Source organism: Pseudophryne corroboree, chromosome 5 (genome assembly GCF_028390025.1).
Source record: "Pseudophryne corroboree isolate aPseCor3 chromosome 5, aPseCor3.hap2, whole genome shotgun sequence".
NCBI lineage: Eukaryota > Metazoa > Chordata > Amphibia > Anura > Myobatrachidae > Pseudophryne > Pseudophryne corroboree.
Window position 1 is genome coordinate 412073918 of NC_086448.1, and position 26455 is coordinate 412100372.

The 26455-nt window shown below is 49.4% G+C and overlaps 1 protein-coding gene across 1 annotated transcript in view; it reads right to left on the bottom strand.

Moving 5' to 3' along the window:
- Positions 1 to 26146, bottom strand: part of TENT4A (terminal nucleotidyltransferase 4A) — a 383360-nt gene extending 357214 nt beyond the window's left edge. Inside the window, exons 1-2 of the mRNA XM_063922770.1 lie at positions 25891 to 26146; positions 24326 to 25607 (exon numbers count right to left, since the gene is read on the bottom strand). Of these exons, the coding sequence (XP_063778840.1) occupies positions 24326 to 25182 (857 nt within the window). The 5' untranslated portion in view covers positions 25183 to 25607; positions 25891 to 26146. The remainder of the gene's footprint in view (positions 1 to 24325; positions 25608 to 25890) is intronic.
- Positions 26147 to 26455: the final 309 nt, after the last annotated feature.

The window sequence follows — 26455 nt, forward strand, 5'->3', positions numbered from 1 at the left end:
AAATTTGGACCTTTATGGACCGTAATTTTAGGCCCAAAATCACTCCTGTTTGAAGGAAGTGAAGTAGACGGCCCAAATGGAACTCCTCCGTAGGAGCAGCTCTGGCCTCACACCAAGAAACATATTTTCGCCATATAAGGTGATAATGTTTCAATGTCACGTCTTTCCTAGCCTTGATCAGGGTAGGAATGACCTCCGGAGGAATCCCTTTTTCCGCTAGGATCCGGTGTTCAACCGCCATGCCGTCAAACGCAGCCGCGGTAAGTCTTGGAACAGACAGGGCCCCTGCCGCAGCAGGTCTTGCCTTAGAGGAAGAGGCCACGGATCTTCTGTGAGCAACTCTTGCAGCTCCAGATACCAAGTCCTCCTTGGCCAATCTGGAACAATGAGGATTGTTCTGACCCTGCCCTTCAGAGAGACAGAAAGGGAGTTTGCCAGCTCACACCCAGCGCCTCACCCGGTCTGAAAGAATTTACAAACCCAGACCTAGCAGCGCTTTTATATGTAAATCAATACAACACGAAATATGCTGTGCCCCCCCTGCTTTTGCACCCTGTTACTTGATACAGAAGTGAAGGGCCAGGACCAGCGTCTCTGCAGCTTGCCGTGAAGAGAAAATGGCGCCGATTAGAGCTGGAGGACGAAGCCCCGCCCCCTACATGGCACGCATCTGTCCCGCTTTTATTTATACTGGCGGGGGTCTGTATACAGTGCCTATGCACTGTATACTGTCATGCCAGTGCCCAAAATGAGGTTTAATTGCTGCCCAGGGCACCCCCCCTGCACCCTGCACCCATATAGTGTCATTGGTGTGTGGGAGCAATGGCGCGCAGCGCGGTACCTCCGATGATCAGAAGTCTTCTGCCGCCTCTGAAGTCTTCTTGCTTCTGCTACTCACCCGGCTTCTCTTTCCAGGCTCTGTGAGGGGGACGGCGGTGCGGCTCCGGGAACGAGCAGCTAGGCGCACCAAGTGATCAGACCCTCTGGAGTAATGGTGTCCAGTAGCCTAAGAAGCAAAGCCTTTAAACCTACCAGAAGTAGGTCTGCTTCTCTCCCCTCAGTCCATGATGCAGGGAGCCTGTTGCCAGCAGTACTCCCTGAAAATAATAAACCTAACAAAAGTATTTTCTAGAGAAACACTGTAGAGCTCCCCCGTAGTGTGTGTCCAGTCTCTCTGGGCACAGAATCTAACGGAGGTCTGGAGGAGGGGCATAGAAGGAGGAGCCAGTTCACACACATTTAAAGTCTTAAAGTGCCCATGTCTCCTGCGGATCCAGCCTATACCCCATGGTCCTTTTGGAGCCCCCAGCATCCTCTAGGACGAATGAGAAAACCTAGAACGCAAATAAACATAATGCAGTATTGGTGTAGGCAATCTGGGTAATAACTTCCACGAGTTGTGTATTGCACCCTCACAGGTACCAGTTGAGGCAGCCATTTTGGGCGCACTGAGTATTACTACCCTGGGTGGAATGGTCTACCCCTAGAAAAGTTTACACAAAATAAGGTGAATGCAGCGAACGCTTAATCACGGGTGGTCTTCAGTATGCCGGCGGTCGGGCTCCCGGCGCTCAGTATACCGGCGCCGGGAGCCCGACAGCCGGCATACCGACACTTATTCTCCCTCGTGGGGGTCCACGACCCCCCTGGAGGGAGAATAAAATAGTGTATCGCGCGTAGCGCGCCACCGTGCCCGTAGCGTGGCGAGCGCAGCATGCCCGCAAGGGGCTCATTTGCGCTCGCCACACTGTCGGTAAGCCGGCGGTCAGGCTCCCGGCGCCGGTATGCTGGTCGCCGGGAGCCCGGCCGCCGGCATATCGTAGTGAACCCCTTAATCACAGCTAACAATAGCAGCTAACGTCCAAACAAAACTATTCGTTCCATGTATTAGTCATCCCATTCACAAGCGTACCAGATGAAGTAGCCATGTTGGGTGCACTATGTAGAAGTGTTCCTTCTAGGTTGTTTCAGCAGGGTGCTGCACCCTACCCATTTTTGAAATGTGAAAAAGCACCCTGCCCTTTTTCAGTGTACCCTGCAGGACCATAAATCGCCCCATTGTATGCAGAATACAATAGACTGCATGTTTAATGTTGTCGTCTACTCCTTGCCCACCTCTGAAATTGGAACACAATTTCTATCCTTAGCCAACTGGATGGCAGAGGAGGCACTGTAAGTAACACAGCACTCTGATAAAGAGGGAAAGAACAGGGTAAGCAGTGAGCATGTACTGCTTACAGTATTTCCCTAGTAGAATAGACTTATTTTTTTCCCTATATATTTTAACCCATTGTTTAACTTTTCTGTTTTATAACCCATACGGATTATAACTACTTCAGCACTGGAAAAAATAAGATTTTACTCACCGGTAAAACTATTTCTCGTAGTCCGTAGTGGATGCTGGGAACTCCGTAAGGACCATGGGGAATAGCGGCTCCGCAGGAGACTGGGCACAACTAAAGAAAGCTTTAGGACTACCTGGTGTGCACTGGCTCCTCCCTCCATGACCCTCCTCCAGACCTCAGTTAGGATACTGTGCCCGGAAGAGCTGACACAATAAGGAAAGGATTTTGAATCCCGGGTAAGACTCATACCAGCCACACCAATCACACCGTATAACTCGTGATACTATACCCAGTTAACAGTATGAAATATAACGGAGCCTCTCAACAGATGGCTCAACAATAACCCTTTAGTTAAACAATAACTATATACAAGTATTGCAGACAATCCGCACTTGGGACGGGCGCCCAGCATCCACTACGGACTACGAGAAATAGATTTACCGGTGAGTAAAATCTTATTTTCTCTGACGTCCTAGTGGATGCTGGGAACTCCGTAAGGACCATGGGGATTATACCAAAGCTCCCAAACGGGCGGGAGAGTGTGGATGACTCTGCAGCACCGAATGAGCGAACTCTAGGTCCTCATCAGCCAGGGTATCAAACTTGTAGAATTTAGCAAATGTGTTTGACCCCGACCAAGTAGCTGCTCGGCAAAGTTGTAAAGCCGAGACCCCTCGGGCAGCCGCCCAAGAAGAGCCCACCTTCCTCGTGGAATGGGCTTTTACAGATCCAACGAGCAATAGTCTACTTTGAAGCAGGCGCACCCAACTTGTTGGGCGCATGCAGGATAAATAGCGAGTCAGTCTTTCTGACTCCAGCTGTCCTGGAAACATAGATTTTTAGGGCCCGGACTACGTCCAGCAACTTGGAGTCCTCCAAGTCACGAGTAGCCGCAGGCACCACAATAGGCTGGTTCAAATGAAACGCTGAAACAACCTTTGGGAGAAATTGGGGACGAGTCCTCAATTCCGCCCTATCCATATGGAAAATCAGATAAGGGCTTTTACAAGACAAAGCCGCCAATTCTGATACACGCCTGGCCGAAGCCAAGGCCAACAGCATGACCACTTTCCACGTGAGATATTTCAGTTCCACGGTTTTAAGTGGTTCAAACCAATGCGACTTTAGGAAATCCAACACCACGTTGAGATCCCAAGGTTCCACTGGGGGCACAAAAGGGGGCTGAATATGCAGCACTCCCTTAACAAATGTCTGAACTTCAGGTAGTGAAGCCAGTTCTTTTTGGAAGAAAATCGATAGAGCCGAAATCTGGACCTTAATGGAACCCAATTTTAGGCCCATAGTCACCCCTGACTGTAGGAAGTGCAGAAATCGACCTAGCTGAAATTCCTCCGTTGGGGCCTTCCTGGCCTAACACCACGCAACATATTTCCGCCATATGCGGTGATAATGGTTTGCGGTCACTTCTTTCCTAGCTTTAATTAGCGTAGGGATAACTTCCTCCGGAATGCCCTTTTCCTTCAGGATCCGGCGTTCAACCGCCATGCCGTCAAACGCAGCCGCGGTCAGTCTTGGAACAGACAGGGCCCCTGCTGCAGCAGGTCCTGTCTGTGCGGCAGAGGCCATGGGTCCTCTGAGATCATTTCTTGAAGTTCTGGGTACCAAGCTCTTCTTGGCCAATCCGGAACAATGAGTATAGTTCTTACTCCTCTCCTTCTTATTATTCTCAGTACCTTGGGTATGAGAGGCAGAGGAGGGAACACATAAACCGACTGGTACACCCACGGTGTTACCAGAGCGTCCACAGCTATCACCTGAGGGTCCCTTGACCTGGCGCAATATCTTTTTAGCTTTTTGTTGAGGCGGGACGCCATCATGTCCACCTGTGGCCTTTCCCACCGGTGTACAACCATTTGGAAGACTTCTGGATGAAGTCCCCACTCTCCCGGGTGGAGGTCGTGTCTGCTGAGAAAGTCTGCTTCCCAGTTGTCCACTCCGGGAATGAACACTGCTGACAGTGCTAACACATGATTTTCCGCCCATCGGAGAATCCTTGTGGCTTCTGCCATCGCCATCCTGCTTCTTGTGCCGCCCTGACGGTTTACATGGGCGACCGCCGTGATGTTGTCTGACTGGATCAGCATCGGCTGGTGTTGAAGCAGGGGTCTTGCCTGGCTTAGGGCATTGTAAATGGCCCTTAGTACCAGAATATGTATGTGTAGGGAAGTCTCCTGACTTGTCCATAGTCCTTGGAAGTTTCTTCCCTGTGTGACTGCCCCGCAACCTCGAAGGCTGGCATCCGTGGTCACCAGGACCCAGTCATGTATGCCGAATCTGCGGCCCTCTAGAAGATGAGCACTCTGCAGCCACCACAACAGCGACACCCTGGTCCTTGGAGACAGGGTTATCAGCCGATGCATCTGAAGATGCGATCCGGGCCACTTGTCCAACAGATCCCACTGAAAGATCCTTGCATGGAACCTTCCGAATGGAATTGCTTCGTAAGAAGCCACCATCTTTCCCAGGACTCGCGTGCAGTGGTGCACCGACACCTGTTTTGGTTTTAGGAGGTCTCTGACTAGAGATGACAACTCCTTGGCCTTCTCCTCCAGGAGAAATACTTTTTTCTGTTCTGTGTCCAGAACCATCCCCAGGAACAGTAGACGCGTTGTAGGAACCAGCTGCGACTTTGGAAAATTCAGGATCCAGCCGTGCTGTTTTAGCACTTCCCGAGCTAGTGCTACACCGATCAACAACTGTTCCCTGGACCTCGCCATTATAAGGAGATCGTCCAAGTACGGGATAATTAAAAGTCCCTTTCTCCGAAGGAGTATCATTTCGGCCATTACCTTGGTAAATACCCTCGGTGCCGTGGACAGACCAAACGGCAACGTCTGGAATTGGTAATGACAGTCCTGTACCACAAATCTGAGGTACTCCTGGTGAGGAGGGTAAATGGGGACATGCAGGTAAGCATCCTTGATGTCCAGTGATACCATGGAATCCCCCTCGTCCAGGCTTGCAATCACCGCCCTGAGCAATTCCATCTTGAACTTGAACCTTCTTATATAAGTGTTCAAGGATTTTAAATTTAAAATGGGTCTCACCGAACCGTCCGGTTTCGGTACCACAAACATTGTGGAAAAGTAACCCCGTCCTTGTTGAAGGAGGGGTACTTTGATAATCACCTGCTGAGAATACAGCTTGTGAATCGCCTCCAGCACTGCCTCCCTGTCCGGGGGAGCTGTCGGCAAGGCAGATTTGAGGAAACGGCGAGGGGTAGACGTCTCGAATTCCAGCTTGTACCCCTGAGATACCACTTGTAGAATCCAGGGATCCACCCGTGAGCGAGCCCACTGGTCGCTGAAGTTCTTGAGACAGGCCCCCACCGTACCTGGCTCCGCCTGTGGAGCCCCAGCGTCATGCGGTGGACTTATAGGAAGCGGGGGGAGGACTTTTGTTTCTGGGAACTGGCTGTATGTTGCAGCTTTTTCCCTCTACCTCTGCCTCTGGGCAGAAAGGACGCGCCTCTAACCCGCTTGCCTTTTTGGGGCCGAAAGGACTGTACCTGATAATACGGTGCTTTCTTTGGCTGTGAGGGAACATGGGGTAAAAATGCTGACTTCCCAGCAGTCGCTGTGGAAACGAGGTCCGAGAGACCATCCCCAAACAACTCCTCACCCTTGTAAGGCAATACTTCCATGTGCCTTTTAGAATCTGCATCTCCTGTCCACTGCAGAGTCCACAATCCTCTCCTGGCAGAAATGGACATTGCGTTTATTTTAGATGCCAGCCGGCAAATATCCCTCTGTGCATCTCTCATGTATAAGACAGCGTCTTTAATATGCTCTATGTTTAGCAATATAGTGTCCCTGTCTAGGGTGTCAATGTTTTCTGACAGGGAATCTGACCACGCAGCTGCAGCACTGCACATCCATGCTGAAGCAATAGCTGGTCTCAGTATAATACCAGTGTGTGTATATATAGCCTTCAGGAGAGCCTCCTGCTTTCTATCAGCAGGTTCCTTTAGGGCGGCCGTATCCGGAGACGGTAGTGCCACCTTTTTTGATAAGCGTGTAAGCGCTTTATCCACCCTAGGGGGTGTTTCCCAACGTGACCTATCCTCTGGCGGGAAAGGGTACGCCATTAGTAACTTTTTAGAAATTACCAATTTTTTATCTGGGCAAGCCCACGCTACTTCACACACTTCATTTAATTCTTCAGAAGGGGGAAAAACTACTGGTAGTTTTTTCTCTCCAAACATAATACCCTTTTTTGTGGTACCTGGGGTCACATCAGAAATGTGTAAAACATTTTTCATTGTCTCAATCATGTAACGAGTGGCCCTATTGAACATTACATTAGTCTCTTCGTCGTCGACACTGGTATCAGTATCCGTGTCGACATCTGTGTCTGCCATCTGAGGTAGCGGGCGTTTTAGAGCCCCTGATGGCCTTTGAGACGTCTGGGCAGGCACGAGCTGAGAAGCCAACTGTCCCGCATTTGGCATGTCATCAAATTTTTTATGTAAGGAGTCGACACTTTCACGTAATTCCTTCCACAAGTCCATCCACTCAAGTGTCTGCCCCGCAGGGTGTGACAACACATTTATAAGCATCTGCTCCGCCTCCACATAAGCCTCCTCATCAAACATGTCGACACAGCCGTACAGACACACCGCACACACACAGGGAATGCTCTGACAGGAGACAGGACCCCACAAAGCCCTTTGGGGAGACAGAGAGAGAGTATGCCAGCACACACCAGAGCGCTATATAATACAGGGATTAACTAAATTATATCCCCTTATAGCTGCTATATATGTATATTGCGCCTAAATTTAGTGCCCCCCCTCTCTTTTTTACCCTTATGTAGTGTAGACTGCAGGGGAGAGCCAGGGAGCTTCCTTCCAGCGGAGCTGTGAGGGAGAAATGGCGCCAGTGTGCTGAGTGAGATAGCTCCGCCCCTTTTTCGCGGACTTCCCCCGCTTTTTTCAGGAATTCTGGCAGGGGTAATTTATCACATATATAGCCTCTGGGGCTGTATATTGTGATGATTTGCCATGCAAGGTGTTTATATTGCTGCTCGGGGCACCCCCCCCCCAGCGCCCTGCACCCATCAGTGACCGCAGTGTGAGGTGTGCATGAGGAGCAATGGCGCACAGCTGCAGTGCTGTGCGCTACCTTGTTGAAGACAGGAGTCTTCTGCCGCCGATTTTCCGGATCACTTCTTGCTTCTGGCTCTGTAAGGGGGCCGGCGGCGCGGCTCCGGGACCGAACATCAAGGCCGGTTCCATGCGGTCGATCCCTCTGGAGCTAATGGTGTCCAGTAGCCTAAGAAGCCCAAGCTACCACCAGTTAGGTAGGTTCGCTTCTTCTCCCCTTAGTCCCTCGCTGCAGTGAGTCTGTTGCCAGCAGATCTCACTGTAAAATAAAAAACCTAAAATATACTTTCTCTCTAGGAGCTCAGGAGAGCCCTTAGTGTGCATCCAGCTCAGCCGGGCACAAGATTCTAACTGAGGTCTGGAGGAGGGTCATAGTGGGAGGAGCCAGTGCACACCAGTTAGTCCTAAAGCTTTCTTAGTTGTGCCCAGTCTCCTGCGGAGCCGCTATTCCCCATGGTCCTTACGGAGTCCCAGCATCCACTTAGGACGTCAGAGAATCCACTGGTAGTTTTTTCTCCCCAAACATAATACCCTTTTTTGTGGTACCTGGGGTAATATCAGAAATATGCAACACATTTTTCATTGCCGTAATCATGTAACGGGTGGCTCTATTGGAATGTACACTAGTCTCATCATCGTCGACACTGGAGTCAGTATCCTTGTCGACATCTGTGTCTGCCATCTGAGGTAGCGGGCGTTTTAGAGCTCCTGATGGCTTTAGAGACGTCTGGGCAGGCACAGGCTGAGAAGCCTGCTGTCCCACATCTGCTATGTCGTCAAACCTTTTATGTAAGGAGTCGACACTGTCGCGTAATTCCTTCCACATAACCATCCACTCAGGTGTCGACCCCGCAGGGGGTGACATCACATTTATCGGCACCTGCTCCGCCTCCACATAAGCCTCCTCATCAAACATGTCGACACAGCCGTACCGACACACCGCACACACACAGGGAATGCTCTGACTGAGGACAGGACCCCACAAAGCCCTTTGGGGAGACAGAGAGAGAGTATGCCAGCACACACCAACAGCGCTATAAAACACCGGGATTAACACTATAACCGAGTGATTTTTCCCAATAGCTGCTTGTATACACAATATTGCGCCTAAATTTAGTGCCCCCCCTCTCTTTTTTACCCTATGCAGTCTGGAAACTGCAGGGGAGAGCCTGGGAGCGATCCTTCCAGCGGAGCTGTGAGGGAAAATGGCGCCAGTGTGCTGAGGGAGATAGCCCCGCCCCTTTTTCGGCTGACTTCTCCCGCTTTTTTCTATGTATATCTGGCAGGGGTATTTTACACATATATAGCCCCTATGACTATATTATGTGTTATTTGCCAGCCAAGGTACTCAATATTGCAGCCCAGGGCGCCCCCCCCCTCAGCGCCCTGCACCCATCAGTGACCGGAGCATGGGAAGCAATGGCGCACAGCTGCAGTGCTGTGCACTTCCTTGATGAAGACCGAAGTCTTCTGCCGCCGATTTCCAGGACCCGCTTCTGGCTCTGTAAGGGGGACAGCGGCGCGGCTCCGGGACCGGACGACCGAGGCTGGGCCTGTGTTCGATCCCTCTGGAGCTAATGGTGTCCAGTAGCCTAGAAGCCCAAGCTAGCTGCAAGCAGGTAGGTAGGTTCGCTTCTCTCCCCTTAGTCCCTCGTAGCAGTGAGTCTGTTGCCAGCAGATCTCACTGAAAATAAAAAACCTAAAATAAACTCTTTTTCTAAGAGCTCAGGAGAGCCCCTAGTGTGCATCCAGCTCAGCCGGGCACAAAATTCTAACTGGGGTCTGGAGGAGGGTCATGGAGGGAGGAGCCAGTGCACACCAGGTAGTCCTAAAGCTTTCTTTAGTTGTGCCCAGTCTCCTGCGGAGCCGCTATTCCCCATGGTCCTTACGGAGTTCCCAGCATCCACTAGGACGTCAGAGAAATAAGATTTTAAACCTACCGGTAAATCTATTTCTCCTAGTCCGTAGAGGATGCTGGGGACTCCGTAGGGTCTATGGGGTATAGACGGGCTCCGCAGGAGACATGGGCACCTATAAAGAACTTTTAGTATGGGTGTGCACTGGCTCCTCCCTCTATGCCCCTCCTCCAGACCTCAGCTAGAGAACTGTGCCCAGAGGAGATGGACAATACGAGGAAAGGTTTTTGTAAATCTAAGGGCAAGATTCATACCAGCCTACACCAATCATAACATATAACCTGGAATACACATAACCAGTTAACAGTATGAACAAACAGCAACGGTCCAAGACAGATTCCAACTGTAACATAACCCTTATGTAAGCAATAACTATATACAAGTCTTGCAGATTTTCCGCACTGGGACGGGCGCCCAGCATCCTCTACGGACTAGGAGAAATAGATTTACCGGTAGGTTTAAAATCTTATTTTCTCTTACATCCTAGAGGATGCTGGGGACTCCTTAAGGACCATGGGGTTCATACCAAAGCTCCCAATCGGGTGGGAGAGTGCAGATGACTCTGCAACACCGACTGAGCAAATGCTAGGTCCTCATCAGCCAGGGTATCAAACATGTAGAATTTAGCAAAAGTGTTTGACCCCGACCAAGTCGTCGCTCGGCAAAGCTGTAATGCCGAGACGCCCCGGGCAGCCGCCCAAGAAGAGCCCACCTTCCTAGTGGAATGGGCCTTTACTGAATGTGGTAACGGCAATCCAGCCGTAACATACGCCTGCTGAATCGTGTTACAGATCCAGCGAGCAATAGTCTGCTTTGAAGCAGGCGCGCCAATCTTGTTGGCTGCATACAGAACAAACCAAGCCTCTGTTTTCCTAATTCTAGCCGTCCTGGCTACATAAATCTTTAAGGCCCTGACTACATCCAGGGACCTGGAATCCTCCAGGTCACTTGTAGCCACAGGCACCACAATAGGTTGGTTTCTATGGAAAGAAGAAACCACCTTAGGTAAAAATTGAGGACGAGTCCTCAATTCCGCTCTATCAACATGAAAAATCAAGTAGGGGCTCTTGTGAGACAAGGCCGCTAATTCTGACACCCGCCTTGCAGATTCCAAGGCCAATAACATGACCACCTTCCAGGTGAGAAATTTCAACTCAACCGTGTTAAGGGGTTCAAACCAGTGTGATTTTAAGAACTGCAACACCACGTTCAGGTCCCATGGTGCCACTGGGGGTACAAAAAGAGGCTGGATGTGTAGCACTCCCTTTACAAAAGTCTGGACTTCTGGAAGAGAAGCCAATTCCTTCTGAAAGAATATCGACAGAGCCAAAATCTGTACCTTAACAGAGCCTAATTTTAGGCCCATATCCACTCCTGTCTGTAGGAAGTGGAGAAAACGACCCAAATGGAAATCTTCCGTAGTAGCATTCCTGGTTTCACACCAAGAGACATATTTTCGCCAGATACGGTGATAATGTTTTGCCGTCACCTCCTTCCTAGCCTTTATTAGAGTAGGTATGACCTCTTCCGGAATACCCTTCTCCTCTAGGATCCGGCGTTCAACCGCTATGCCATCAAACGTAACCGCGGTAAGTCTTGGAACATGCAGGGCCCCTGCTGTAACAGGTCTTCCCTTAAAGGAAGAGGCCAGGGATCTTCCGTGAGCATCTCTTGAAGATCTGAGTACCAGCCCCTTCGAGGCCAGTCTGGAACAATGAGTATTGTTTGTACTCTTTCGATTTATGATCCTCAACACTTTTGTGAGGAGAGGAAGGAGGAGGAAACACGTAGACCGACTGGAATACCCATGGTGTTACCAGAGCGTCTACTGCTATTGCCTGAGGGTCCCGAGACCTGGCACAATACCTCCAAAGCTTCTTGTTGAGGCATGACACCATCATGTCTATTTGAGGAACTCCCCAAAGACCCGTTATCTCTGCAAAGACTTCTTGATGAAGTCCCCACTCTCCTGGATGGAGATCGTGTCTGCTGAGGAAGTCTGCCTCCCAGTTGTCCACACCCGGAATGAAGACAGCTGACAGAGCGCTTACGTGATTTTCCGCCCAGCGAAGAATCCTGGTGGCTTCTGCCATCGCGACTCTGCTACTTGTCCCGCCTTGGCGGTTCACATGAGCCACTGCTGTGACATTGTCCGACTGAATCAGCACCGGTAGGTTGCGAAGAAGACTCTCAGCTTGTCGAAGGCCGTTGTATATGGCCCTTAATTCCAACACGTTGATGTGCAGGCAGGACTCCTGGCTTGTCCATAGTCCTTAAAAATTTTTACCTTGGGTGACTGCTCCCCATCCTCGGAGGCTCGCATCCGTGGTTACCAGAACCCAGTCCTGAATGCCGAATCTGCGACCCTCTAGGAGGTGAGCACTTTGCAGCCACCATAGAAGAGACACCCTGGCCCTGGGGGACAGTTATCTTTTGATGTGATTGTAGATGGGACCCAGACCATTTGTCCAGAAGGTCCCATTGAAACGTCCTCGCATGGAACCTACCGAAGGGGATGGCCTCGTAGGCTGCCACCATTTTCCCCAGAACACGAGTGCATTGATGAACCGACACTCTTTTTGGCTTTAGCAGGTCTCGGACCATGTTCTGGAGGTCCCGGGCTTTTTCCAACGGGAGAAAAACCTTCTTTTGTTCAGTGTCCAGTATCATACCTAGGAACGCTAGTCGAGTTGTTGGAACCAACTGCGACTTCTGTAGATTGAGAATCCAACCGTGTTGCTGGAGTACTCTCAGAGAGTGACACGTTTCTCAGCAATTACTCTTTTGATGTCGCCTTTATCAGGAGATCGTCCAAGTATGGGATAATTGTGACTCCTTGCTTGCGCAGGACCACCATCATTTCCGCCATTATCTTGGTGAAAACCCTCGGGGCCATGGAAAGCCCAAACGGCAACGTCTGAAACTGGCAATGACAATCCTGTACAGCGAATCTCAGGTACTCCTGATGAGAGGGATATATGGGGACATGAAGGTAAGCATCCTTTATGTCCAGTGACGCGATAAAATCCCCCCCCCTCCAGGCTGGCTATTACCGCTCGGAGCGATTCCATCTTGAATTTGAATCTTTTCAAGTACAGGTTTAGGGATTTTAGATTTAAAATGGGTCTGACCGAACCATCTGGCTTCAGGACCACAAAAAGGGTCGAATAGTACCCTTTTCCCTGTTGGTTCAGGGGAACCCTGATAATTACTTGCTGTTGACACAGCGTTTGAATTGCAGCCAACACTACATCCCGCTCTGGGGTAGAAGCTGGTAAGGCCGACTTGAAAAATCGGCATGGGGGCACCTCTTCGAATTCCAGTTTGTAGCCTTGGGAAACTATTTCCAACGCCCCAGGATTCACGTCTGACCTGACCCAGACCTGGCTGAAGAGTCGAAGGCGTGCCCCCACTGGTGGGGTCTCCCGCAGGGGAGCCCCAGCGTCATGCAGTGGGTTTTGTAGAAGCCGGGGAGGACTTCTGTTCCTGGGCACCAGCCGAAGCAGGTGTTCTCTTTCCTCTACCCTTACCTCTGGCAAGGAAGGAGGATCCCCGACCTCTTCTGGACTTTTGCGACCGAAAGGACTGCATGTGATATTGTGGAGTTTTCTTTCACTGTTGGGGAATAAAAGGTAAAAAGGTAGATTTACCCGCGGTAGCTGTGGAAACCAGGTCCGCGAGCCCATCCCCAAACAACACGTCACCCTTATAGGGTAAAACCTCCAGATGCTTTTTCGAATCCGCATCACCCGTCCATTGGCGGGTCCATAAGGATCGTCTCGCTGAAATAGCCATGGCATTGGCTCTAGAACCCAGCAACCCAATGTCCCTTTGAGCGTCTCATATACAAGACTGCGTCTTTAATATGGGCTAGAGTTAACAAAATAGCATCCCTATCTAGGGTATCAAGGTCAGCCGACAGGGTATCTGTCCAAGCTGCAACTGCGCTACATACCCATGACAACGCAATTGCCGGTCTGAGCAAAGCACCAGTATGTGAATAAATAGACTTTAATGTAGTCTCCTGCCTGCGGTCCGCAGGGTCCTTGAGGGCCACTGTGTCTGGAGACGGCACCGCCACTTTCTTGGACAGGAGTGTTAAAGCCTTGTCCACAGTGGGAGAGGATTCCCAACATACCCTGTCCTGTGTAGGGAAAGGGTATGCCATATTCATTCTTTTGGGAATCTGCAGCCTCTTATCTGGAGTCTCCCAAGCTTTTTCAAATAACTCGTTAAGTTCATGAGATGGGGGAAAGTTTATTATCTGTTTCTTTACCTTAAACATGTGTACCCTCGTGTCTGGAACAGAGGGTTCATCAGCAATATGCAACACATCTCTTATTGCAATAATCATACACTGAATACTCTGTCACCTTAGGGTGCAATCTAGCTTCATCATAGTAGACACTGGAATCAGTCCGTGTCAGTATCAGTGTCCACAATTAGTGACAAGGGACGCTTTTGAGACCCCGACGGGCCCTGTGAGTCGGTCCAATCTAATGATTGACCCCCTGATGCCTCCCTGGATTCAGCTTTATCTAGCCTCTTATGTAAAGATGCCACACTTGCATTCAACATATGCCACATGTCCATCCATTCCTGAGTCGGCACTAACGACGGGGACACACCACTCATCTGCTCCACCTTCTCCTTGGAGAAGCCTTCCGCTTCAGACATGCCGACACGCACGTACCGACACCCCACACACACAGGGATATACCTATAAGGGGGCAAATCCCCAACCAGGCCCTTAGGAGAGAGAGAGAGTATGCCAGCACACACCCAGCGCCAAACTGACACTGGAAAATACAGACAGCGCTTTTATATTATTATATAATGCCAATCTTCCCACTCACTGCGCTTCAATGTGCCCCCCTCCTCTTTTTCAGCCCTCTGAAGTGTTCAGCAGGGGAGAGTCCGGGGAGCCAGCGTTCTCTGCAGCCTCTGTGGAAAAAAATGGCGCTGGTTAGTGCTGAGGGATCAAGCTCCGCCCCGTCCAGTGGCGGGCTTCGGTCCCTCTTCAATTTTAATAAAATGGCGGGGGATCATCTATTTGCTGCCTCCGCAGCCTAATGTGACCTTTTTTGCCCAAAAACGAGGTTTATTGCTGCCCAGGGCGCCCCCCCTGCGCCCAGCACCCATCAGTGCTTTCTGTGTGTCTGTGTGTGGGAGCATGAAGATCTGAAGTCTTCTGCCGCCTTTGACGTCTTCTTGCTTCTCATACTCAACCGGCTTCTATCTTCCGGCTCTGTGAGGAGGACGGCAGCGCAGCTCCGGGACGAACCCCAGGGTGAGACCTGTGTTACGACTCCCTCTGGAGCTAATGGTGTCCAGTAGCCTAAGAAGAAGAGCCTATCATTTAAGTAGGTCTGCTCCTCTCCCCTCAGTCCCACGATGCAGGGAGCCTGTTTTTCCACAGAAAACTCAGGAGAGCTCTCTGCAGTGCACCCTTCTCCTCTGGGCACTGGATCTAACTGAGGTCTGGAGGAGGGGCATAGAGGGAGGAGCCAGTGCACACCCATACTAAAAGTTCTTTATAGGTGCCCATGTCTCCTGCGGAGCCCGTCTATACCCCATGGTCCTTGCGGAGTCCCCAGCATCCTCTAGGACGTAAGAGAAAGACATTTATAATTATCTACTTATGTATATGCTACAGCCGATCTTTCAAGAAAACTGGACATATACAGTATGTTTCTCAGTACAGATGTAAGGTGTCTTATACTGTATGTATGGGTATATGATTTACTAAGGGCAAAATGTATGTACAAAAACTATAAACATATGCGCTATGCTTTGTGCGCAAAGCGTCGCATCAAAAATGTGCCCTTCAAAATAAAAATGTGCCCTCTTCCATGCTCAGCACACTGCCCTAAAAAAATCCTAGAGTGAACACTAATGAAGGTTATACCCCTTTCACATCGCACAAATAACCCGGTATCGACACGGGTCAGTGTGCGATGTGAAAGCACTTTGTACGAATTAGCGGGTCGCCTGACCCGGTATATAAGAACGGTTATTCCCGGGTTGAATACTGGGTCAGGCGCAGTGTGAATGGGAGCCATGTTGATGCAACACGGCTCCCATTCACAGCATAGGGAGAGGTGGCGCAGGAGATGAGCTCATCTCCCAGCACCGCCTCCACCCCTGCTATGGCAACCGACCCAGTATATTGCCGGGTCGGAAAGCCAGCAAAGCAGAGCAAATGCCGGATCCCACCTGGTACGGACACGTTTCTCTTCCCGAGTGGGATCCGGCATTTGCGATCTGAAAGCGGTATAACTGTGGAATGTTCCAGTGAATATATTGGAAACTGACACTTACGGGTAGTAGGATATACCCTGCACAGAAAGATCCACATGTAGTACATCCTGCCCACACTGAGGAACCATTCAAGGCAACTTTGGTGTGCCCTGTGTACGTTGCTGTGTGCAAGGTGTGTGATAAGTGGAGGTACAAATTACAGGAATAGCACACAGCGGAACAGAAGTAATATAACATACAACCATACATACCATACACAGGTTGAGTATCCCATATCCAAAATGCTTGGAACCAGAAGTATTTTGGATATCAGATGGTTTCCGCTGTTTGGAATAATTGCATACCATAATGAGAAATATTGTGGTGATTGGACCCAAGTTTAAGCACAGAATGCATTTACGTTTCATATACACCTTATGCACACAGCCTGAAGGTAATCTTAGCTAATATTTCTCATGACTTTGTGCATTAAACAAAGTGTGTGCGTACATTCACACAATTCATTTATGTTTCATATACACACAGCCTGTAGGTCATTTAATACAATATTTTTAATACTTTTATGTATTGAAACAAAGTTTGTGTACATTGAGCCATCAGAAAAAGGTATCACAACCTCAGTCTCACTCAAGAAATTCTGTATTTTGGAGTATGTATGTATGTATGTATGTATGTATGTATGTATGAATGACATACAGACGTGTCCTCTTACTTCCTTACTGCAGTCACGCTGAACTTCCCTTGAAGTCGCATAATGCTGTGACTCGACAGAGCCAAGTCGTCTAGCATTTTTTCCCCACGAAAACACATCTCAGATGCAAAGTAATGTAATATTGTGTGTGTATTCACAGCTTTAACTGCATCCGAAATTCCACATTAGTGTTTTCTGTGAACACACTTTAGCATAGCATTTTGTATGCAAATACAGTCGCAGTTACACAGAATATGCTGCATATCATTTTAATCAGCAAAAACAGCTTGCGCGTCCATTACTTTGCGAAACCACATCACTCATGTGTTGTGTAACGCGGCTTGTAGCGCATGGAGCAAAGATGTAAGAGGAAACTTAAGGGCCCCATAAACTAGAACAAAAATGCCCGATTTCGGGCATTTGGCTCGATATAATCGGGTGAAATCGGGCATTTTGGGGGGGGTTTCCGATCCGATCCTCATTCCCATGAGCATTGGATCGGATCCTCCAGATTGACCGTGCTGCACTAGCGATCATGTCTGACCCCGCAGGAATGGCTGGGATCGCCCAAGATAGATCTTATGCAAAAGGACAGCATACGATGTATCTTGGGCGATCCTGCCGCCCGGGAGGCTGCCAAGGTGATCACCTGCGACATGATGGTCAGACATGTCACACAAGTGTATGGGGCCCTTTACATGTAAGAGTACATGAATTGGTGGCCAGTTAAGTGTATAATAACCTAAATGGCCAGCTGATACACAGCTAGAATCTGCAGCATAAAGACCATGGAAAGTTTCCTAGCTTGTAATTAAATCACTTTAGTTCACACTTTTTATTTTTTTATACTTAATATGCCAACGAAGTTTATGAATATTTTAAAAGAAACAGTATAACTGATACTTAAACAGTTAATAGCTGGAGGCTAGTATAGATGAATATTTCGAGACTACCAGTACAGAAGTCTCTGTAGACTTAAGGTGGGTACACTCTAGACAATATATCGAACAATGCGGACAATATTGGGCAGATCGTAACATATATCGTTCACATCGGCTAGTGTGTATGCACTATATGGTTTACGATGCAAACTCATCAGCAACATTCTCCACCACGGGCAACATCGCCAGCGAATGCCATGCTGCCGTAAGATCCCCCCCAGTCGCTGCTGGCATCGGCAAGTATGTATGCACTTGCCGATGCCAGCCCACTGCTGAGTCTGGTCTCCAACGACATCGCTCCGAGTACATATTGTTTAATGCGTACCCAGCTTTAAGGCACCAATAAATTAATTAAAAAAAATAAGAATTTACTTACCGATAATTCTATTTCTCGGAGTCCGTAGTGGATGCTGGGGTTCCTGAAAGGACCATGGGGAATAGCGGCTCCGCAGGAGACAGGGCACAAAAAGTAAAGCTTTACGATCAGGTGGTGTGTACTGGCTCCTCCCCCTATGACCCTCCTCCAAGCCTCAGTTAGGATACTGTGCCCGGACGAGCGTACACAATAAGGAAGGATTTATGAATCCCGGGTAAGACTCATACCAGCCACACCAATCACACCGTACAACCTGTGATCTAAACCCAGTTAACAGTATGATAACAGAGGAGCCTCTGAAAGATGGCTCCCTACAACAATAACCCGATTTAGGTAACAATAACTATGTACAATTATTGCAGATAATCCGCACTTGGGATGGGCGCCCAGCATCCACTACGGACTCCGAGAAATAGAATTATCGGTAAGTAAATTCTTATTTTCTCTATCGTCCTAGTGGATGCTGGGGTTCCTGAAAGGACCATGGGGATTATACCAAAGCTCCCAAACGGGCGGGAGAGTGCGGATGACTCTGCAGCACCGAATGAGAGAACTCCAGGTCCTCCTTAGCCAGGGTATCAAATTTGTAGAATTTTACAAACGTGTTCTCCCCCGACCACGTAGCCGCTCGGCAGAGTTGTAATGCCGAGACCCCTCGGGCAGCCGCCCAAGAAGAACCCACCTTCCTTGTGGAGTGGGCTTTTACCGATTTTGGCTGTGGCAGGCCTGCCACAGAATGTGCAAGCTGAATCGTACTACAAATCCAGCGAGCAATAGTCTGCTTAGACGCAGGAGCGCCCAACTTGTTGGGAGCATATAGTATAAACAGTGAGTCAGATTTCCTGACTCCAGCTGTCCTTGAAATGTATATTTTTAAAGCTCTGACAACGTCCAACAACTTGGAGTCCTCCAAGTCGCTTGTAGCCGCAGGCACTACAATAGGCTGGTTCAGATGAAATGCTGACACCACCTTAGGGAGAAAATGTGGACGAGTCCGCAGTTCTGCCCTGTCCGAATGGAAAATCAGATATGGGCTTTTGTAAGATAAAGCTGCCAGTTCTGACACTCTCCTGGCCGAAGCCAGGGCTAGTAGCATGGTCACTTTCGATGTGAGATATTTCAAATCCACATTTTTTAGTGGTTCAAACCAATGAGATTTGAGAAAGTCCAAAACAACATTGAGATCCCACGGTGCCACTGGAGGCACCACAGGGGGCTGTATATGCAGTACTCCCTTAACAAAGGTCTGGACTTCAGGAACTGAAGCCAATTCTTTCTGGAAGAAAATCGACAGGGCCGAAATTTGAACCTTAATAGATCCCAATTTGAGACCCATAGACAATCCTGATTGCAGGAAATGTAGGAATCGACCCAGTTGAAATTCCTCCGTCGGAGCACTCCGATCCTCGCACCACGCAACATATTTTCGCCAAATGCGGTGATAATGTTGCGCGGTTACTTCCTTCCTTGCTTTAATCAAGGTAGGAATGACTTCTTCCGGCATGCCTTTTTCCTTTAGGATCCGGCGTTCAACCGCCATGCCGTCAAACGCAGCCGCGGTAAGTCTTGAAACAGACAGGGACCCTGCTGAAGCAAGTCCCTTCTCAGAGGTAGAGGCCACGGATCCTCCGTGATCATCTCTTGAAGTTCCGGGTACCAAGTCCTTCTTGGCCAATCCGGAACCACTAGTATCGTTCTTACGCCTCTTTGCCGTATAATTCTCAATACTTTTGGTATGAGAGGCAGAGGAGGAAACACATACACCGACTGGTACACCCAAGGCGTTACCAGCGCGTCCACAGCTATTGCCTGCGGGTCTCTTGACCTGGCGCAATACCTGTCCAGTTTTTTGTTGAGGCGAGACGCCATCATGTCCACCATTGGTCTTTCCCAACGGGTTACAAGCATGTGGAAAACTTCTGGATGAAGTCCCCACTCTCCCGGGTGAAGGTCGTGTCTGCTGAGGAAGTCTGCTTCCCAGTTGTCCACTCCCGGGATGAACACTGCTGACAGTGCTATCACATGATTCTCTGCCCAGCGAAGAATACTTGCAGCTTCTGCCATTGCACTCCTGCTTCTTGTGCCGCCCTGTCTGTTTACATGGGCGACTGCCGTGATGTTGTCCGACTGGATCAACACCGGTTTTCCTTGAAGCAGAGGTTCTGCCTGGCTTAGAGCATTGTAGATTGCTCTTAGTTCCAGAATGTTTATGTGAAGAGACGTTTCCAGGCTCGACCACACGCCCTGGAAGTTTCTTCCTTGTGTGACTGCTCCCCAGCCTCTCAGGCTGGCGTCCGTGGTCACCAGGATCCAATCCTGTATGCCGAATCTGCGGCCCTCCAATAGATGAGCACTCTGCAACCACCACAGAAGAGATACCCTTGTCCTTGGAGACAGGGTTATCCGCTGGTGCATCTGAAGATGCGACCCTGACCATTTGTCCAGCAGATCCCTCTGGAAAATTCTTGCGTGGAATCTGCCGAATGGAATTGCTTCGTAAGAAGCCACCATTTTTCCCAGGACTCTTGTGCATTGATGTACAGACACCTTTCCTGGTTTTAGGAGGTTCCTGACAAGTTCGGATAACTCCTTGGCTTTTTCCTCCGTGAGAAAAACCTTTTTCTGAACCGTGTCCAGAATCATCCCTAGGAACAGCAGACGTGTTGTCGGAATTAACTGGGATTTTGGAATATTCAGAATCCACCCGTGCTGCTTTAGCACTTCTTGAGACAGTGCTAATCCCATCTCTAGCTGTTCTCTGGACCTTGCCCTTATTAGGAGATCGTCCAAGTATGGGATAATTAATACGCCTTTTCTTCGAAGAAGAATCATCAACTCGGCCATTACCTTGGTAAAGACCCGAGGTGCCGTGGACAATCCAAACGGCAGCGTCTGAAACTGATAGTGACCGTTCTGTACGACGAACCTGAGGTACCCCTGGTGTGAGGGGTAAATTGGAACGTGGAAATACGCATCCTTGATGTCCAAGGATACCAAAAAGTCCCCTTCTTCCAGGTTCGCTATCACTGCTCTGAGTGACTCCATCTTGAACTTGAACTTTTTTATGTACAGGTTCAAGGATTTCAGATTTAGAATAGGTCTTACCGAGCCATCCGGCTTCGGTACCACAAATAGAGTGGAATAATACCCCTTTCCTTGTTGTAAAAGAGGTACCTTGACAATCACCTGCTGAGAGTACAGCTTGTGAATGGCTTCCAAGACCGTCACCCTGTCGGAGGGGGACGTTGGTAAAGCAGACTTCAGGAAACGGCGAGGTGGATCCGTCTCTAGTTCCAACCTGTACCCCTGAGATATTATCTGCAGGATCCAGGGATCTACCTGCGAGTGAGCCCACTGCGCGCTGAAATTCTTGAGACGACCGCCCACCGCCCCCGAGTCCGCTTGGGAAGCCCCAGCGTCATGCTGAGGCTTTTGTAGAAGCGGGGGAGGGCTTCTGTTCCTGGGAAGGAGCTGCCTGTTGCAGTCTCTTCCCCCTTCCTCTGCCTCGTGGCAGATATGAATATCCCTTTGCTCTCTTGTTTTTAAAGGAACGAAAGGGCTGCGGTTGAAAAGTCGGTGTCTTTTTCTGTTGGGGAGTGACTTGAGGTAAAAAGGTGGATTTCCCGGCTGTAGCCGTGGCCACCAAATCCGATAGACCAACACCAAATAACTCCTCCCCTTTATACGGCAAAACTTCCATATGCCGTTTTGAGTCCGCATCACCTGACCACTGTCACGTCCATAAACTTCTTCTGGCCGAAATGGACATAGCACTTACCCGTGATGCCAGTGTGCAAATATCCCTCTGTGCATCACGCATATAAAGAAATGCATCCTTTATTTGCTCTAAAGACAGTAAAACATTGTCCCTATCCAGGGTATCAATATTTTCAATCAGGGACTCTGACCAAGCTACCCCAGCACTGCACATCCAGGCTGTCGCTATAGCTGGTCGTAGTATAACACCTGTATGTGTGTATATACTTTTTTGGATATTTTCCATCCTCCTATCTGCTGGATCTTTAAGTGCGGCCGTCTCAGGAGAGGGTAACGCCACTTGTTTTGATAAGCGTGTGAGCGCCTTGTCCACCCTAGGAGGTGTTTCCCAGCGCGCCCTAACCTCTGGCGGGAAAGGGTATAAAGCCAATAACTTCTTTGAAATTAGCAGTTTTTTTATCGGGGGCAACCCACGCTTCATCACACACCTCATTTAATTCATCTGATTCAGGAAAAACTATAGGTAGTTTTTTCACACCCCACATAATACCCTGTTTTGTGGTACCTGTAGTATCAGCAATATGTAACGCCTCCTTCATTGCCAAAATCATATAACGTGTGGCCCTACTGGAAAATACGGTTGATTCGTCACCGTCGCCACTGGAATCAGTGCCTGTGTCTGGGTCCGTGTCGACCGACTGAGGTAACGGGCGTTTTACAGCCCCTGACGGTGTTTGAGGCGCCTGGACAGGTGCTAATTGATTGTCCGGCCGTCTCATGTCGTCAAACGACTGCTTTAGCGTGTTGACACTATCCCGTAATTCCATAAATAAAGCCATCCATTCTGGTGTCGACTCCCTAGGGGGTGACATCCCCATATTTGGCAATTGCTCCGCCTCCACACCAATATCGTCCTCATACATGTCGACACACACGTACCGACACACAGCAGACACACAGGGAATGCTCTTAAAGAAGACAGGACCCCACTAGCCCTTTGGGGAGACAGAGGGAGAGTTTGCCAGCACACACCAAAAGCGCTATATATGACAGGGATAGCCTTATAATAAGTGCTCCCTGTATAGCTGCTTTAATATATATATTTTTGCCACAATTTTGCCCCCCCTCTCTTGTTTTACCCTGTTTCTGTAGTGCAGTGCAGGGGAGAGCCTGGGAGCCTTCCTGACCAGCGGAGCTGTGTGAGGAAAATGGCGCTGTGTGCTGAGGAGATAGGCCCCGCCCCTTTTTCGGCGGGCTCGTCTCCCGCTCTTTAACGGATTCTGGCAGGGGTTAAATATCTCCATATAGCCCCCGGAGGCTATATGTGAGGTATTTTTTGCCAAAAAATAGGTTTACATTGCCTCCCAGGGCGCCCCCCTCCCAGCGCCCTGCACCCTCAGTGACTGCCGTGTGAAGTGTGCTGAGAGGAAATGGCGCACAGCTGCAGTGCTGTGCGCTACCTTAAGAAGACTGAGGAGTCTTCTGCCGCCGATTCTGGACCTTCTTCTCGTTTCAGCATCTGCAAGGGGGCCGGCGGCGAGGCTCCGGTGACCATCCAGGCTGTACCTGTGATCGTCCCTCTGGAGCTAATGTCCAGTAGCCAAAGAAGCCAATCCATCCTGCACGCAGGTGAGATCACTTCTTCTCCCCTAAGTCCCTCGTTGCAGTGATCCTGTTGCCAGCAGGACTCACTGTAAAATAAAAAACCTAAGCTAAACTTTTCTAAGCAGCTCTTTAGGAGAGCCACCTAGATTGCACCCTTCTCGGCCGGGCACAAAAATCTAACTGAGGCTTGGAGGAGGGTCATAGGGGGAGGAGCCAGTACACACCACCTGATCGTAAAGCTTTACTTTTTGTGCCCTGTCTCCTGCGGAGCCGCTATTCCCCATGGTCCTTTCAGGAACCCCAGCATCCACTAGGACGATAGAGAAATACAATAAATTATTTGAGGAGTCCAAGACTATTTCCCAGATTTAAAAAGATTCCTCAATCCACCAATATACACCCATACATAAGATATTTCTCCGTGATTTGCAAATCATTTTCAGCAAACACAGATAAGCCAATCTTGAAAAACTCATCAGTTTAGTGCATGGGTCTAAAACCTGCGGTCCACCAGCTGCTGCGGAGCTGGGATGCGGTCAAGATGCCGCCGGCCGGAATCCCGGCGGTCGAAATACCGACACCGGAATCCCGACCGCCACAATCCCGACATATTCTCCCTCCGTGGGTGTCCACGACACCCATAGAGGGAGAATATAATTGTGTGCCGAGCGTAGCGAGGCACCGTGCCCGCAGCGTGGCGAGCGAAGCGAGCCCGCAAGGGGCTGCGTTCCGCTCACCACCCCTGTCGGGATTGTGTGGTCGGGATTCCGGCGTCTGTATTTCGACCGCCGGGATTCCGACCGGCGGCATTTAGTACTGATCCCGCGGAGCTGCACATCCCAGCATGCCCTGCCACCATTTTGCTATTAAGGCATGCTAAAACTGAGTAGGGAATGCTGAGATGTGTAGTTCCACAACAGCTGGAGAGCCACAGGTTGAAGACCCATGGTTTAAGTACAAACGGTCCGCAAATCTGCAGATTGTTACCATACACTAGCAATCTACAGCCCCAATTGATCTGTGAAAGGCAGCATGTTGGACAATCTGATTTAACAATCCCAATCGAGTTTTGCTCTGAATTTGCGTTCTGTGGAGCTCATACTGTACATTGCAAGTTTCCACAATAATCTGCAAAACACAAAATTGCCCTAATAGATTGCTGATGTATGGGGGCCTTTATATTCTCAGTAAGGATTCAACTCAGTGATGAAAACTATAGCTTCAATACAGAAACCATGACCCTATTACAAGGAAGCTATAAGTGTTTCATATTTGTATTCTAAGCAAAGTATGCACTTTAAATTAAGACTTTTTACAACATCTGGACTGGCATAACCAACAAACTTACCCCTTTATGCCTGGATAGTATTCTCTAGTTTTCCATGGGGTGCCAGATGCATACTGCACATGATTCCCACAATCCACCCAGGTTGCTCCTTCATTAACCAAGTAGTTTATACCGTATGTGCTTGCTTTATTCTCTCTTTTCCTGCGCCCAGGGTGGTACTGATGAAATCTGTCACAACTACTGGAAAATTGGTTAAAGATGTTGTGATGCAAGTCACCACGGCGGGAGGTATGGCCTGTAAGCGGGGAAGATGATCGTTTATGAACGTGTCTCGAGGTTGTATGCTGATCACATAAGTTATTGTTGAGCCCATTCTCAAAACTATTGCTCTGCACTACCTCAGAGATTAAAGAGTTCGGAAAAATACAGCCCTGAAGCATTCCTATACTAGTACCAGCAGGAGAGGGACATCTTACAGCATCTGCATCAATATCAGAAGACGATGAACATGATGAAGACACAGAGGGGTTCTTCTGTGACCTTGTAGTATGAGAATTGTCCAAAGATTGAAATGCTGAGGCAGGAGGTAAAGCACAGCCAGCAACTACTGGTACAGCATCTTGGTCACGATCTCCTGAGGATGAGGAGGAGCAGGAACCCGGTGTGCCTGGGCGAGAAACAGAGTTACTCTGGTACACATATCTATCCAATGCCAAGGTGTTGAGACACATATGCGATGTATAATTAGGAGGTCCATTTAACAAATTAGGGCTAAGGCTTCCAGGAGGAATTCCAGGGGACATTGGCTGCCTGTATTGCGAGTCCCATATCCCCTGTGACGTCTCCCAGACATGCATCCAAAGAGCATTGGCAGGGCCTCTCTGCTCCGGCTGAATCCAGGCCACACGTGGATCCATAAAACAAACAGTTCAGTGGGACTGCAAGAAGCAGAGCACAAATAAATATATACACAGATAAGTAGTTTGTTGAAACACAAAGACCACCTCTTAAAAACGTTCACATAACTTTGGGGGTATGGATAGCAACATACAAGTAGGCCAAAAGAGACTTTTATAGTTGCAGAGTGCAAATAAACCACTCCGTTGAATCAGACGAATGTGTCAGACACTGCTACAATATAAAGGGAGCAGATGTCCTTTGGGAGGCTGGTACAGGCCTATGGTCTCTCCACTGTCAACATCTCAGTGTGAGAAGCCCTTACTGGTAGAAAGCAAATGGCAGGACGAAGAGTGTCCGGAGAGTTGCTGCTGCTCCGGGTATAGAGTCAGGGTCCTGTGACGAGGGTAGAGCAGATGCGAGGGAGGTGACAGTCGGGCTCCATCTGGAAGGAGAGGAGAGGAGAAACCATGTACAGAGCAGCACAGTGCTGAGGTACGGAGATACACACAGAGTTCAGGGAGATCGTGTCACAAACACACGCTGCAAAGGGAGGACAGAACATAAAGCGTGCATATGGAGGGATTAGACTTGTTGTAGCGCAGCAGGACTGCTATGGGAGAGACAGCAACACCCCAACCCCCGGTAGTCAGTACTACGCCCCACACGTGTTTACAATCATGCCCGCCGCCCACTTCACTCAGCAGGGAACCACGTGTGCTACTCACCAGCCGCCCTGGCTCGTGCAATTGCACTGAGACTGGAGTGTCCTGGCCCGGGAGCAGCTGCTGTCTCGTGGATACCACTCAGGGGCGCGCGCGGCTTCTTCTTCCAAGTGCAGCTGAGCTAGAAAAAAAAACGGCCAGACAGGGATAGCGCTCCGCGCACGCGCGGCACCTTTTAAACCCTCACAGTCGCGTGCTGCCTTGGAAACGACGGGCATTCCCAGGTACCATTAGCCACGCCCCTTTTCTCCGAATTTTTAGTCAGTTCTTGTCATTCTCAACAACTTGGCTTTGGCTTATGCTTCGTCCGGTGCACGTCGTGTGGTTGGTAACGGGATGTTCAGCCAGAGAAAAGATCCTGTAATGTGACGGAACCGAGGCGGATGCCGAAAATAAATAGAGGGACATTTACTAAGCAGTGATAAGAGTGTAGAAGTGAGCCAGTGGAGAAGTTGCCCCATCAACCAATCAGCATCTCTGTATACTTTTATAGTATGCAAATTATAGATGTTACTTCAGTGCTGATTGGTTACCAAGGACACTTCTCCGCTGGCTCACTTCTCCGCTC